Here is a 16,108-nt window from a genome sequence, read left to right as displayed (position 1 = left end):
ATCTGCCACATTGCTCCTCTATCCACTCTATCATATGCCTTTTCTAAATCCATAAATGCAATAAAAACTTCCCTACCTTTATCTAAATACTGTTCACATATATGCTTCAATGTAAACACTTGATCTACACATCCCCTACCCACTCTGAAACCTCCTTGCTCATCCGCAATCCTACATTCTGTCTTACCTCTAATTCTTTCAATTATAACCCTACCGTACACTTTTCCTGGTATACTCAGTAAACTCATTCCTCTATAATTTTTAGTCTCTTGTCCCCTTTCCCTTTATATAAAGGGACTATACATGCTCTCCACCAATCCCTAGGTACCTTCCCCTCTTTCATACATTTATTAAACAAAAGTACCAACCACTCCAACACTATATCCCCCCTGCTTTTAACATTTCTGTCATGATCCCATCAGTTCCAGCTGCTTTACCCCCTTTCATTCTACGTAATGCCTCACGTACCTCCCCCACACTTACATTCTGCTCTTCTTCACTCCTAAAAGACGGTATACCTCCCTGACCAGTGCATGAAATTACTGCCTCTTTCTTCCTTAACATTTAAAAGTTCCTCAAAATATTCTCGCCATCTACCTAATACCTCCATCTCCCCATCTACTAACTCCCCTACTCTGTTTTTAACTGACAAATCCATACTTTCCCTAGGCTTTCTTAACTAGTTTAACTCACTCCAAAAATTTTTCTTATTTTCATTAAAATTTCTTGACAGTGCCTCTCCCACTCTATCATCTGCTCTCCTTTTGCACTCTCTCACCACTCTCTTTACCTTTCTTTTACTCTCCATATACTCTGCTCTTCTTATAACACTTCTGCTTTGTAAAAACCTCTCATAAGCTACCTTTTTCTCTTTTATCACACCCTTTACTTCATCATTCCACCAGTCACTCCTCTTTCCTCCTGCCCCCACCCTCCTATAACCACAAACTTCTGCCCCACATTCTAATACTGCCTTTTTAAAACTATTCCCACCCTCTTCCACCCCCCCCCCCCCACTACTCATCTTTGTACTAGCCCACCTTTCTGCCAATAGTCGCTTATATCTAGCCCGAACTTCCTCCTCCCTTAGTTTATACACTTTCACCTCCCTCTTACTTGTTGTTGCCACCTTCCTCTTTTCCCATCTACCTCTTACTCTAACTGTAGCTACAACTAAATAATGATCCGATATATCAGTTGCCCCTCTATAAACATGTACATCCTGGAGCCTACCCATCAACCTTTTATCCACCAATACATAATCTAATAAACTACTTTCATTACGTGCTACATCATACCTTGTATATTTATTTATCCTCTTTTTCATAAAATATGTATTACTTATTCCCCTCAAGGAAGGTTCCTTGATGTTGGTGAGGGGCTCTTGATTTAGGGAATTGGATCTGTGCTCCTGTTCCCCGAATTAAGCCTGAATGCCTTCCACATCCCCCCCCCAGGCGCTGTATAATCCTCCGGGTTTAGCGGTTCCCCCTTGATTATAATAATAATAATGTATTACTTATTACCAAATCTCTTTCTACACATAGCTCAATTAAAGGCTCCCCATTTACATTTACCCCTGGCACCCCAAATTTACCTACTACTCCCTCCATAACATTTTTACCCACTTTAGCATTGAAATCCCCAACCACCATTACTCTCACACTTGATTCAAAACTCCCCACGCATTCACTCAACATTTCCCAAAATCTCTCTCTCCTCTACACTTCTCTCTTTTCCAGGTGCATACACGCTTATATATATATATATATATATATATATATATATTTATATATATATATATATATAATGTCGTGCCGAATAGGCAGAACTTGCGATCTTGGCTTAAATAGCAACGCTCATCTTGCCATATAGGACAAGTGAAAATTTGTGTATGCAATAATTTCTCCAAAATCATTCTGAACCTAACGAAAAAAAATATATTTCACTGTGTTTGTTTAGTATTAAATTATTGTAAACAAATCTAAAATATATTTAGTTAGGCTAAAATAAGTTGTTCTTGTTATAATAAGGTTAGGTAAGTAATCTAAGATTCTTTTGGTGCAAAATTAAAAATTATTACATTATCATTAATGAAAAAAATATATCTTTAAACGTATAAGAGAAAATTTTAGAAAGGACTTAATTTTAAATGAGTTCTTGCTAATTGACCAGTTTTACATATTCGGCACGACATATATATATATATATATATATATATATATATATATATATATATATATATATATATATATATATATATATATATATATATATATATCACTACGCGGAGTATATTAATGAAAAATATAAATATAGTAGGTGAGTTAGGGCGGGAAAAGTTCAGTATTATGATGGGTGAGGGAGGAGCAGGTCACATCACGTCCACTTGTCTTATATCATCACTATGGGCCGGCCAACATCCACTGTTCAGAAAAGGTCAGAACTGCTTCATATTGTTAGTACATGTGTGAGTAGGGCTGCCTGCGTTATTTACATGAAAATTATTTAATTTTCTTATACGGGCGTAATGTGTCGACGACATTTATCCTCTGCGTTTTCTTCATTATCTGCTGCTTCCTCACCTGAAGCTGGTCAAGGGCTCTTAATCAAAGGAATTGGAGCTACGCCTCAGATCAAACCTGACTACCTCGTATTCCACAGAAACCATAACCTATACGGGTTTAGTGCTTCTCCGGATGCTGCTACCTCGGCCATCTTCATTAGCAACTATTTTCTTTTCGTGTGTTGATGCTTTAGCCAGATTATTATATTCACGAAGAAGCACTAAACCCATAGAGTTCCTACACATCTTTGGGAATAGAAGGTAATGAAGTTCGACCCGAGGAAGAGAAGGTTTACTCCTGTTCCCTGGAACATGAACTATTTACCAGCATTAAGACAGGTTAGGTATGGTAAGGTTTGTCAGGAAACAAGACAAGTGTTTCCTGACGCGGGTCTTTGATCATATGGCTCGCAGCTGGAGCTTTAGGTCATTTGACCGAGCTGCCTTTCCGCTGCTGCTTATCCCCCACTCTACCCGTATCTTGGAGAGGATCCCAAAAATATGCTGGATATGGTTATAATATAATAAACATTAGAAATTGCATTTAGCATCAAGACACTCCCCTGTATGGGTCTTATAGTCGTCAACTAAAGCATCAAAATAAATGTGTTTTGGCTAATATCTCCCAAAATGAAAAATAAATAGTGGTGTACATAATAGGTTGCATGAATTGTAAAATGTGAACTACCTGGAGGGTGTTCCTAGGTCTACAGTTTCGTCTGCCTTCAAAGGGGCTATTAGTGTACAGCAGTACCCCAGCCTAGAGAGAACAAGCGATTTAAGGAGAATCATCATTGGCTTGGCATCCGTAGTTTTGAAGGTTCTCATTATCCATCCTATCATTTTCTTTGCAGATGTGGTAGAGATATTGTTGTGATCTCTGAAAGTGAGATTCTCTGACATTATCACTCCCAGGTCCTTCACGTTACCTTTTCGCTCTGTTGTGTTGTTGGAATTTGTTTTATGCTCCGATCCAGTTTTTATTTCCTAGAATTTCCCATAGCGGAGTAACTGAAATATGTTCTCATTGAACTTCATGTTGAGGCCCCATTTACAGACATGGTTAATGTCTGCTTGGAGATTTGCAGTGTCTTCAGTAGATGACACTGTCGTGCAAACTTTGGTACTGCCAGCAAAGACAAGGTGCTGTGGCTTACATTTTTGTCTATGTCAGTAATGAGGATGAGAAAAAAGAAGGGAGCAAGTACGCTACCTTGTGAAACAGAGCTTTTCACTGTAGCCTCCTCTAGCTTTACTCTGTTTACTATTACTCTTTGTGTTCTGTTTGTTTGTAAGTTATAGATCAATCTATCCTCTTTTCTTTTTATTACGTTATTACGCATTTTTTTGTGCTACTGGTTGAAGGAAGTTTTTGCGGTCTGAACAGATACCACAGGTGAAGTAGAAATAGATGAGAGAGTAATATTACCTGGAGTTTACCTGGAGAGAGTTCCGGGGGTCAACGCCCCCTCGGCCCGGTCTGTGACCAGGTCTCCTGGTGGATCAGAGCCTGATCAACCAGGCTGTTGCTGCTGGCTGTGCGCAAACCAACGTATGAGCCACAGCCCGGCTGATCAGGAACTGACTTTAGGTGCTTCTCCAGTGCCAGCTTGAAGACTGCCAGGGGTCTGTTGGTAATCCCCCTTATGTATGCTGGGAGGCAGTTGAACAGTCTCGGGCCCCTGACACTTATTGTATGGTCTCTTAACGTGCTAGTGACACCCCTGCTTTTCATTGGGGGGATGTTGCATCGTCTGCCAAGTCTTTTGCTTTCGGAGTGAGTGATTTTCGTATGCAAGTTCGGTACTAGTCCCTCTAGGATTTTCCAGGTGTATATAATCATGTATCTCTCCCGCCTGCATTGCAGGGAATACAGGTTTAGGAACTTCAAGCGCTCCCAGTAATTGAGGTGTTTTATCTCCGTTATGTGCGCCGTGAAGGTTCTCTGTACATTTTCTAGGTCAGCAATTTCACCTGCCTTGAAAGGTGCTGTTAGTGTGCAGCAATATTCCAGCCTAGATAGAACAAGTGACCTGAAGAGTGTCATCATGGGCTTGGCCTCCCTAGTTTTGAAGGTTCTCATTATCCATCCTGTCATTTTTCTAGCAGATGCGATTGATACAATGTTAAGGTTCTTGAAGGTGAGATCCTCCGACATGATCACTCCCAGGTCTTTGACGTTGGTGTTTCGCTCTATTTTGTGGCCAGAATTTTTTTGTACTCTGATGAAGATTTAATTTCCTCGTGTTTACCATATCTGAGTAATTGAAATTTCTCATAGTTGAACTTCATATTGTTTTCTGCAGCCCACTGAAAGATTTGGTTGATGTCCGCCTGGAGCCTTGCAGTGTCTGCAATGGAAGACACTGTCATGCAGATTCGGGTGTCATCTGCAAAGGAAGACACGGTGCTGTGGCTGACATCCTTGTCTATGTCGGATATGAGGATGAGGAACAAGATGGGAGCGAGTACTGTGCCTTGTGGAACAGAGCTTTTCACCGTAGCTGCCTCGGACTTTACTCTGTTGACGACTACTCTCTGTGTTCTGTTAGTGAGGAAATTATAGATCCATCGACCGACTTTTCCTGTTATTCCTTTAGCACGCATTTTGTGCGCTATTACGCCATGGCCAAGCCCATGATGACACTCTTCAGGTCACTTGTTCTATCTAGGCTGGAATATTGCTGCACACTAACAGCACCTTTCAAGGCAGGTGAAATTGCCGACCTAGAAAATGTACAGAGAACTTTCACGGCGCGCATAACGGAGATAAAACACCTCAATTATTGGGAGCGCTTGAGGTTCCTAAACCTGTATTCCCTGGAACGCAGGAGGGAGAGATACATGATTATATACACCTGGAAAATCCTAGAGGGACTAGTACCGAACTTGCACACGAAAATCACCCACTACGAAAGCAAAAGACTTGGCAGACGATGCACCATCCCCCCAATGAAAAGCAGGGGTGTCACTAGCACGTTAAGAGACCATACAATAAGTGTCAGGGGCCCGAGACTGTTCAACTGCCTCCCAGCACACATAAGGGGGATTACCAACAGACCCCTGGCAGTCTTCAAGCTGGCACTGGACAAGCACCTAAAGTCAGTTCCGGATCAGCCGGGCTGTGGCTCGTATGTTGGTTTGCGTGCAGCCAGCAGCAACAGCCTGGCTGATCAGGCTCTGATCCACCAGGAGGCCTGGTCTCAGACCGGGCCGCGGGGGCGTTGACCCCCGGAACTCTCTCCAGGTAAACTCCAGGTAAACACTTGTCGAAGGCTTTTGCAAAGTCTGTATATATTACATCTGCATTCTTTTTATCTTCTAGTGCATTTAGGACCTTGTCGTAGTGATTCAATAGTTGAGACAGACAGGAGCGACCTGTTCTAAACCCATGTTGCCCTGGGTTGTGTAACTGATGGGTTTCTAGATGGGTGGTGATCTTGCTTCTTAGGACCCTTTCAAAGATTTTTATGATATGGGATGTTAGTGCTATCGGTCTGTAGTTCTTTGCTGTTGCTTTACTGCCCCCTATGTGGAGTGGGGCTATGTCGTTTTTAGTAACTGGGACGACCCCCGTGTCCATGCTCCCTCTCCATAGGATGGAAAAGGCTCGTGATAGGGGCTTCTTGCAGTTCTTGATGAACACGGAGTTCCATGAGTCTGGCCCTGGGGCAGAGTGCATGGGCATGTCATTTATCGCCTGTTCGAAGTCGTTTGGCGTCAGGATAACATCGGATAGGCTTGTGTTAACCAAATTTTGTGGCTCTCTCATAAAAAATTAATTTTGATCTTCGACTCTCAGTCTGGTTAGCGGCTTGCTAAAAACTGAGTCATATTGGGACTTGAGTAGCTCACTCATTTCCTTGCTGTCATCTGTGTAGGACCCATCTTGTTTAAGTAGGGGCCCAATACTGGACGTTGTTCTCTACTTTGATTTGGCATAGGAGAAGAAATACTTTGGGTTTCTTTCGATTTCATTTATGGCTTTTAGTTCTTCCCGCGATTCCTGACTCCTATAAGATTCCTTTAGCTTAAGTTCGATGCTTGCTATTTCTCTGACCAGTGTCTGGAGTTTACCTGGAGAGAGTTTCGGGGGTCAACGCCCCCGCGGCCCGGTCTGTGACCAGGCCTCCTGGTGGATCAGCGCCTGATGAACCAGGCTGTTGCTGCTGGCTGCACGCAAACCAACGTACGAGCCACAGCCCGGCTGATCAGGAACTGACTTTAGGTGCTTGTCCAGTGCCAGCTTGAAGACTGCCAGGGGTCTGTTGGTAATCCCCCTTATGTGTGCTGGGAGGCAGTTGAACAGTCTCGGGCCCCTGACACTTATTGTATGGTCTCTTAACGTGCTAGTGACACCCCTGCTTTTCATTGGGGGGATGGTGCATCGTCTGCCAAGTCTTTTGCTTTCGTAGTGAGTGATTTTCGTGTGCAAGTTCGGTACTAGTCCCTCTAGGATTTTCCAGGTGTATATAATCATGTATCTCTCCCTCCTGCGTTCCAGGGAATACAGGTTTAGGAACCTCAAGCGCTCCCAATAATTGAGGTGTTTTATCTCCGTTATGCGCGCCGTGAAGGTTCTCTGTACATTTTCTAGGTCGGCAATTTCACCTGCCTTGAAAGGTGCTGTTAGAGTGCAGCAATATTCCAGCCTAGATAGAACAAGTGACCTGAAGAGTGTCATCATGGGCTTGGCCTCCCTAGTTTTGAAGGTTCTCATTATCCATCCTGTCATTTTTCTAGCAGATGCGATTGATACAATGTTATGGTCCTTGAAGGTGAGATCCTCCGACATAATCACTCCCAGGTCTTTGACGTTGGTGTTTCGCTCTATTTCGTGGCCAGAATTTGTTTTGTACTCTGATGAAGATTTAATTTCCTCATGTTTACCATATCTGAGTAATTGAAATTTCTCATCGTTGAACTTCATATTGTTTTCTGCAGCCCACTGAAAGATTTGGTTGATGTCCGCCTGGAGCCTTGCAGTGTCTGCAATGGAAGACACTGTCATGCAGATTCGGGTGTCATCTGCAAAGGAAGACACGGTGCTGTGGCTGACATCCTTGTCTATGTCGGATATGAGGATGAGGAACAAGATGGGAGCGAGTACTGTGCCTTGTGGAACAGAGCTTTTTACCGTAGCTGCCTCGGACTTTACTCTGTTGACGACTACTCTCTGTGTTCTGTTAGTGAGGAAATTATAGATCCATCGACCGACTTTTCCTGTTATTCCTTTAGCGCGCATTTTGTGCGCTATTACGCCATGGTCACACTTGTCGAAGGCTTTTGCAAAGTCTGTATATATTACATCTGCATTCTTTTTGTCTTCTAGTGCATTTAGGACCTTGTCGTAGTGATCCAGTAGCTGAGACAGACAGGAGCGACCTGTTCTAAACCCATGTTGCCCTGGGTTGTGTAACTGATGGGTTTCTAGATGGGTGGTGATCTTGCTTCTTAGGACCCTTTCAAAGATTTTTATGATATGGGATGTTAGTGCTATTGGTCTGTAGTTCTTTGCTGTTGCTTTACTGCCCCCTTTGTGGAGTGGGGCTATGTCTGTTGTTTTTAGTAACTGAGGGACGACCCCCGTGTCCATGCTCCCTCTCCATAGGATGGAAAAGGCTCGTGATAGGGGCTTCTTGCAGTTCTTGATGAACACAGAGTTCCATGAGTCTGGCCCTGGGGCAGAGTGCATGGGCATGTCATTTATCGCCTGTTCGAAGTCATTTGGCGTCAGGATAACATCGGATAGGCTTGTGTTAATCAAATTTTGTGGCTCTCTCATAAAAAATTCATTTTGATCTTCGACTCTCAGTCTGGTTAGCGGCTTGCTAAAAACTGAGTCATATTGGGACTTGAGTAGCTCACTCATTTCCTTGCTGTCATCTGTGTAGGACCCATCTTGTTTAAGTAGGGGCCCAATACTGGGCGTTGTTCTCGATTTTGATTTGGCATAGAAGAAATACTTTGGGTTTCTTTCGATTTCATTTATAGCTTTTAGTTCTTCCCGCGATTCCTGACTCCTAAAGGATTCTTTTAGCTTAAGTTCGATGCTTGCTATTTCTCTGACCAGTGTCTCCCTGCGCATTTCAGATATATTGACCTCTTTTAGCCGCTCTGTTATTCTTTTCCGTCGCCTGTAAAGGGAGCGCCTGTCTCTTTCTATTTTACATCTACTCCTCCTTTTTCTTAGAGGAATAAGCCTTGTGCATACATCGAGTGCCACCGAGTTAATCTGTTCTAGGCATAAGTTTGGGTCTGTGTTGCTTAGTATATCTTCCCAGCTTATATCGGTTAGGACTTGGTTTACTTGGTCCCACTTTATGTTTTTGTTATTGAAGTTGAATTTGGTGAATGCTCCCTCGTGACTAGTCTTATTTTGTCGGTCTGGGGCTCCTCGCATACATGTCTGAACTTCAATTATGTTGTGATCTGAGTATATTGTTTTAGATATGGTGACATTTCTTATCAGATCATCATTGTTAGTGAATATGAGGTCTAGTGTATTCTCCAGTCTAGTAGGCTCTATTATTTGCTGGTTTAAATTGAATTTTGTGCAGAGATTTAAAAGCTCGTGTGAGTGTGAGTTTTCATCAGAGCTGCCTCCTGGTGTTATTACTGCAACAATATTATTTGCTATATTCCTCCATTTTAGGTGCCTTAAGTTGAAATCCCCCAGGAGCAAGATGTTGGGTGCAGGAGCTGGAAGATTTTCCAGACAGTGGTCAATTTTTAACAGCTGTTCCTGGAATTGCTGGGATGTTGCATCCGGAGGCTTGTAGACTACCACAATGACTAGGTTTTGGTTCTCGACCTTTACTGCTAAAACTTCCACTACGTCATTTGAGGCATTAAGCAGTTCTGTGCAAACAAGTGACTCTGCAATGTACAGGCCAACCCCCCCCCTTTTGCCTGTTCACTCTGTCACATCTGTATAGGTTGTAACCTGGGATCCATATTTCATTGTCCAAGTGATCCTTTATGTGGGTCTCAGTGAAAGCCGCGAACATTGCCTTTGCCTCTGCAAGCAGTCCACGGATGAAAGGTATTTTGTTGTTTGTTGCTGGCTTTAGACCCTGTATATTTGCAAAGAAGAATGTTATCGGACTGGTGGTATTGTTGGTACTGGGGGGGGATTTTTTTTCCGGCATTAGTATCTGTCTCCCTACGCATTTCAGTTATATTGACCTCTTTTAGCCGCTCTGTTATTCTTTTCCGTCGCCTGTAAAGGGAGCGCCTGTCTCTTTCTATTTTACATCTAGAGCGAGTGTGGATGTTTGACGAACATAGTAACGCGTTTTTAAGAGCATTCCCATTGTTTTGCCCTTTTTTTTATGCTCTGGAAGTGTGTTGAATTTTAGTGTGGTGTCCAGATGTGTACCTAAAAATTGACCCTCCTGCCTTCCAGTCTGTGTATTATTCATTTCTGTGTCCACATGAATATTTTAAGCTTTGTTCCATAACATTGCGTAGAATGTTTTTGTCAACATTGAGTGCTGGTTTTAGCTGTCATCCAAGTAGATATCTTACCAAATTCAACATTTACTGTGTTGTTGAGTATAGACTGATCTTCATTTGAGATGATTAAATTTGTCACATACGTGTAGAGTAGGTTTATTATTATTATTGTGGAAAATTGCATTTATCTGAATGTAACTAATTATGTACATAACAGTAAATGATAACAAAGATAATTATTATTTATCAGAGTTACATAGACAAGTAGGAATTTGGGACACCTAGGTCGCAAAAAATGTCCCCCTTCGATACCTACCACTGTCATATCCACAAGTTGCTCTGGACCTATTAATTAAATGAATTATACATCAGGAATTCTGGTAAATATATAAATTTGTGGACTGTATATTAAAAAATGATTATAAACACAATTACATAACAGAAGGAAAATATATCTTAATATCACTCACTAATTTGACTGGATATTAAGTTGTATCATACTCAGAAAAACCTCACTAACTAAATTTATGAAAACACTCGCCAGAATTATACACAAATCTAGAGAGTTTATCTGAGGTTCCTGGAGCTGTCTTGTCCAGTCGTCTGATATCTCAAGTTATGCAGGAATGCACATCCAACAATTTCGCCTCCTATTTGAGAGGTGTCAATCCAATTTTAACCTCTAGAGCACGAAAAATTCTTCTCATTACACCAACGTTTGTACAAAATTCAAAACCAAGATGGCGAGTCTCGTCTGCGCAGACGCAGGCTTTCCGTTTTCTATGACATAAATATTATTAAATACAGTATGGCCAGCGATTTACATATAAATGCTGAATTTCTGGAAAATATATACAGTATTTTCCACAATTATTATTATTATTATTATTATTATTATTATTATTATTATTATTATGATTGTTGTTATTATATTTTGGTGCTAAACCCAAAGGGGAGATGTTAATAGGTTCCATCCATGGAATGGAATGGAAGTCCAATTACTAGGATGAGGAACCGCTCACCACATTCAGGAACTTTCCTTGAGGGGATGGGATGACTTTATTACAGTGTTAGAAACTCGTAAATTAATTTAAGGGTTATAATAACATCAGTAATAACAGTTCTTTCTCTCTAGAAGCTTGCTGATGTCACATAGAGAGGAATTTTTGTTGCTACGACGTCGGCAGCCACTTGTACTAGGTAAACACTCGATACCCAGGTAAGTGCATTTGTGTCCTATTTATATTTATGATGTTGCTTGGGAATAGGTGAAACACACACACACACACAGTTGGTTGGACTCGACCCCTGCAACCTCAACTAGGCGAGTACACACACACACACACGGTGAGTACACACACACACGAAGAGGCGGGGCCAGGAACTGTGAGTTGACCCCTGCAACCACATAGAGATAATTACACACACGTGAGAGAGATAATTACACACACGTGAGAGAAAGAGACAGATGGGAGTGAACATAATCCCCATTATAACGCCAGATTCACATCATCCGAGTAACCTCTGCAGCCATTGCACGTCTGGAAAATCTAGGAATACCCTTTAGGAATCTCCACAAAGAAACATTCCCAGCACTTTGTGCAACATATATTAGACCCATCTTGGAGTATGCGGCAAAACTATAGAACCCTCACCTGAAAAGGCATGTTGAGAAACTGGAGAAAGTGCAGAAGTATGGAACAAGGCTTGTTCCTGAGCTAATGGGCATAAGTTACGAGGAGAAACTAAATTGGATGTATTGACATTGGAAGAGAGAAGAACTAAGGTAGAGAGTTGAGAAACAAGCACTGGGACACCATTAAAAGTTAAAGCATAAATAAGTCACAAGGATGTTAGGAAGTATTACTCCAATCTCAGAGTGATCGGGACGTGGAATAATCTTGGTGAGGAAGTGGTAGAGGCAGACTTCATACATAGTCTTAATAACAGGAAAGATAGAGGCCACGAGGCTAAGAGGTAGTGAATCTGAAGTGTGGCAAAAGGCAGGGCCAAGATCTAAGAATCGACTCCTGCAAACAAATACACATATAATACATGATGTATTATATATATATATATATATATATATATATATATATATATATATATATATATATATATATATATATATATATATATATATATATAAACCATACCACGGGCGGATTGAACCCGCGGTCAGAGAGTCTCAAAACTCCTGACCACGGGTTCAATCCCGCCCGTGGTATGGTTTGTTTGCAATCGTGTCATTACGATTTCGTGAGTCATATATACATATATATATATATATATATAGTATATATATATATATGTATATATACATATATATATACACATATATATATGTATATGTATATATATATATATATATATATATATATATATATATATATATATATATATGTATATATATATATATATATATATATATATACATATATATATATATATACATATATATATATATATATATATATATATATATATATATATATATATATATATATATATATATATATATATATATATATATGTATGTGTGTGTATATATAGTTGGGCCAGCGGGCCTGCTGCAGTGTTCCCTTTCTTATGAGTCGCGCATCAGGTGTTGCTTTGTTGTGGGATGTGATAGTGAGGTGTGGGCTAGACCCTTTATATACCTTCCTTAGATGCATTACTTTCATTGTTCCTTGATAATGTGAGTAGTCAAGAAAGCGCTTGGAATTTCTCTATTTTTTCACAGTTGTTGTTTTGCATATTCTGAAAACACCTGTTTACTGTGATCTTATTGCATATATATATATATATATATATATATATATATATATATATATATATATATATATATGTGTGTGTGTGTGTGTGTGTGTGTGTATATGTGTGTGTGTATATGTATATATGTATGTGTGTGTGTGTGTGTGTGTGAGTGTGTGTGTACTCACCTATTTGTGGTTGCAGGGGTCGAGTCTTAGCTCCTGGCCCCGCCTCTTCACCGATTGCTACTGGGCCCTCTCTCTCCCCGCTCCATGAGCTTTATCAAACCTCGTCTTAAAACTGTGTATGGTTCCTGCCTCCACTACGTCATTTTCTAGGCTATTCCACTGCCTTACAACTCTATGACTGAAGAAATACTTCCTAATATCTCTCTGACTCATTTGTGTCTTCAACTTCCAATTGTGGCCTCTTGTTTCTGTGTCCCCTCCCTGGAACATCCTGTCTTTGTCCACCTTGTCTATTCCACGCAGTATTTTATATGTCGTTATCATGTCTTCCCTGACCCTCCTGTCCTCCAGTGTCGTCAGGCCAATTTCCCTTAATCTTTCTTCATGGGACATTCCCCTTAGCTCTGGAACTAACCTTGTGGCAAACCTTTGTACTTTCTCTAGTTTCTTGACGTGCTTTATCAAGTGCGGGTTCCAAACAGGTGCTGCATACTCCAGTATGGGCCTGACATACACGGTGTACAGTGTCTTGAACGATTCCTTACTGAGGTATCGGAATGCTGTTCTCAGGTTTGCCAGGCGCCCATATGCTGCAGCAGTTATCTGATTGATGTGTGCTTCCGGAGACATGCTCGGTGTTATACTCACCCCAAGATCTTTCTCCTTGACTGAGGTTTCCAGTCTTTGGCCACCTAGCCTATACTCTGTCTGTGGTCTTCTGTGCCCTTCCCCTATCTTCATGACTTTGCATTTGGCAGGATTAAATTCGAGAAGCCATTTGCTGGACCAGGTGTCCAGTCTGTCCAGGTCTCTTTGAAGTCCTGCCTGGTCCTCATCAGATTTAATTCTCCTCATTAACTTCACATCATCTGCAAACAGGGACACTTCTGAGTCTAACCCTTCCATCATGTCGTTCACATATACCAAAAATAGCACTGGTCCTAGGACCGACCCCCTGTGGGACCCCGCACGTCACAGGTGCCCACTGTGATACATCATTACGTACCATGACTCGTTGTTGCCTCCCTGTCAGGTATTCTCTGATCCATTGCAGTGCCCTTCCTGTTATATGCGCCTGATGCTCTAGCTTCTGCACTAATCTCTTGTGAGGAACTGTGTCAAAGGCCTTCTTGCAGTCCAAGAAGATGCAATCAACCCACCCCTCTCTCTCGTGTCTTACTTCTGTTATTTTATCATAAAACTCCAGAAGGTTTGTGACACAGGATTTGCCTTCCGTGAATCCGTGCTGGTTGGCATTTATACTCTTGTTCTGTTCCAGGTGCTCCACCACTCTCCTCCTGATAATCTTCTCCATAATTTTGCATACTATACACGTCAATGACACAGGTCTATAGTTTAGTGCCTCTTTTCTGTCTCCTTTTTTAAAAATGGGAACTACATTTGCCGTCTTCCATACCTCAGGTAGTTGCCCAGTTTCCAGGGACGTGTTGAAGATTGTGGTAAGTGGCACGCACAACATATCTGCTCCCTCTCTAAGGACCCACGGGGAGATGTTGTGCGGTCCCATTGCCTTTGAGGTATCGATGTCCCTTAGCAGTTTCTTCACCTCCTCCTCATCTGTATGTATGTCGTCCAACACTTGTGGTGTATTCCTTGCTGGTGTCCCCATCTGGTCTGTCCCCCCACAGTCCTTCCTGTCTCTACTGTAAATACTTCCTTAAATCTCGTGTTGAGCTCCTCACATACCTCTTGATCGTTTCTTGTGAGTTCTCCACCTTCTTTCCTCAGCCTTATCACCTGTTCCTTGACTGTTGTCTTCCTCCTAATGTGGCTATACAGCAGTTTCGGGTCAGATTTGACTTTCGATGCTATGTCGTTTTCATACTGTTGCTGGGCCTCCCTCCTTATCTGTGCATACTCGTTTCTGGCTCTTCTACTAATCTCCTTTTCCATTCTCTCTTCCACTTAGTTTTTGCCTCCCTACACCTTCGGGTAAACCAAGGACTCGTTTTGGTCTTCCTATTATTTCTGTTTCCCTTGGGAACAAAACTTTCCTCTGCCTCCTTGCACTTTGTTGCCACATATTCCATCATCTCGTTTACTGATTTTCCTACCATTTCTCTGTCCCACTGAACCTCCTGCAGGAAGTTTCTCATACCTGTGTAGTCCCCCCTTTTATAGTTTGGCCTGTCCCCTTCAGTTCCTGTTACCTTCTCCACTTGTAACTCTACTATATAATCAAAACTCAGAACCACGTGATCGCTAGCTCCAAGGGGCCTCTCATAAGTGATGTCCTCAATGTCTGAACTGCTCAGGGTGAACACAAGATCCAGTCTTGCTGGCTCATCCTCCCCTCTCTCTCTGGTTGTGTCCCTGACATGTTGATGCATGAGATTTTCAAGTACCACATCCATCATCTTGGCTCTCCATGTTTCGGGACCCCTATGTGGCTCCAGGTTTTCCCAGTCGATCTCCCTGTGGTTGAAATCGCCCATTACCAGTAACTTTGCTCTGCTCGAGTGAGCTCTTCTTGCCACCTCAGCCAGTGTGTCCACCATCACCCTGTTGTTTTCTTCGTACTCCTCTCTTGGCCTCCTGCAGTTCTGTGGTGGGTTATACATCACTCCAATGACTACTTTATGTTCTCCGGACTGAATTGTACCTACAATGTAGTCTCTTTCTCCAATCATGTCCATGCCTTCCATTTCCTCAAATCCCCATCGGTGTTTTATGAGCAGTGCAACCCTCCTCCCCCTCTACTCCTTCTATCTTTCCTCAGGATCTGATATCCCGTTGGGAAGATTGTGTCTGTTATTGTCTCAGCGAGTTTTGTTTCTGTGACTGCTATGATGTCTGGGGATTTTTCACTGATTCTTTCGTTCCACTCCTCATGTTTATTCGTTATTCCATCCGCGTTTGTGTACCAAACTTTCAGTTTCTTTTCTATCATTGTGGTCATGCAAGAATATTGGGGTTGGGGGAGCGAGAGCCTTGGCGGGGGCCTATATGGGGCTGAGGTGTAGGTGGGGTTTGTGATGATGGGGGTGGGGTCAGAATGCCCATAAGGGACAGCTGTTGGGGTGAGGTTTTTGATATGGGGGTTGGTGGCAGAGGGAACAGTGAGTGGGTTGTAGTATAGGTTGCTCAGTTGCGTTGGGAATGTCGCGGTTGGAGTCTTTTG

General features: G+C 42.0%; 1 protein-coding gene across 2 annotated transcripts in view; it reads left to right on the top strand.

Annotated features, from left to right (window-relative positions):
* Positions 1-2,362: 2,362 nt before the first annotated feature.
* LOC128701349 (probable E3 ubiquitin-protein ligase bre1) overlaps positions 2,363-16,108 on the top strand; it is a 44,991-nt gene continuing 31,245 nt past the window's right edge. Inside the window, exons 1-2 of one of the 2 annotated variants that reach the window (XM_053795031.2) lie at positions 2,363-2,439; positions 11,163-11,243. In XM_053795031.2, coding sequence (XP_053651006.2) covers positions 2,408-2,439; positions 11,163-11,243 — 113 coding nt within the window. In that variant the 5' untranslated portion in view covers positions 2,363-2,407. Of the gene's footprint in view, positions 2,440-11,159; positions 11,244-16,108 lie in introns of both variants that reach the window. The other variant, XM_053795030.2, reaches the window with a different exon arrangement.

Source organism: Cherax quadricarinatus, chromosome 72 (assembly GCF_038502225.1).
Source record: "Cherax quadricarinatus isolate ZL_2023a chromosome 72, ASM3850222v1, whole genome shotgun sequence".
Taxonomy (NCBI): domain Eukaryota; kingdom Metazoa; phylum Arthropoda; class Malacostraca; order Decapoda; family Parastacidae; genus Cherax; species Cherax quadricarinatus.
The sequence above is the reverse complement of the archived record's forward strand: the minus strand, read 5'-3'. Positions and strand labels throughout refer to the sequence as shown.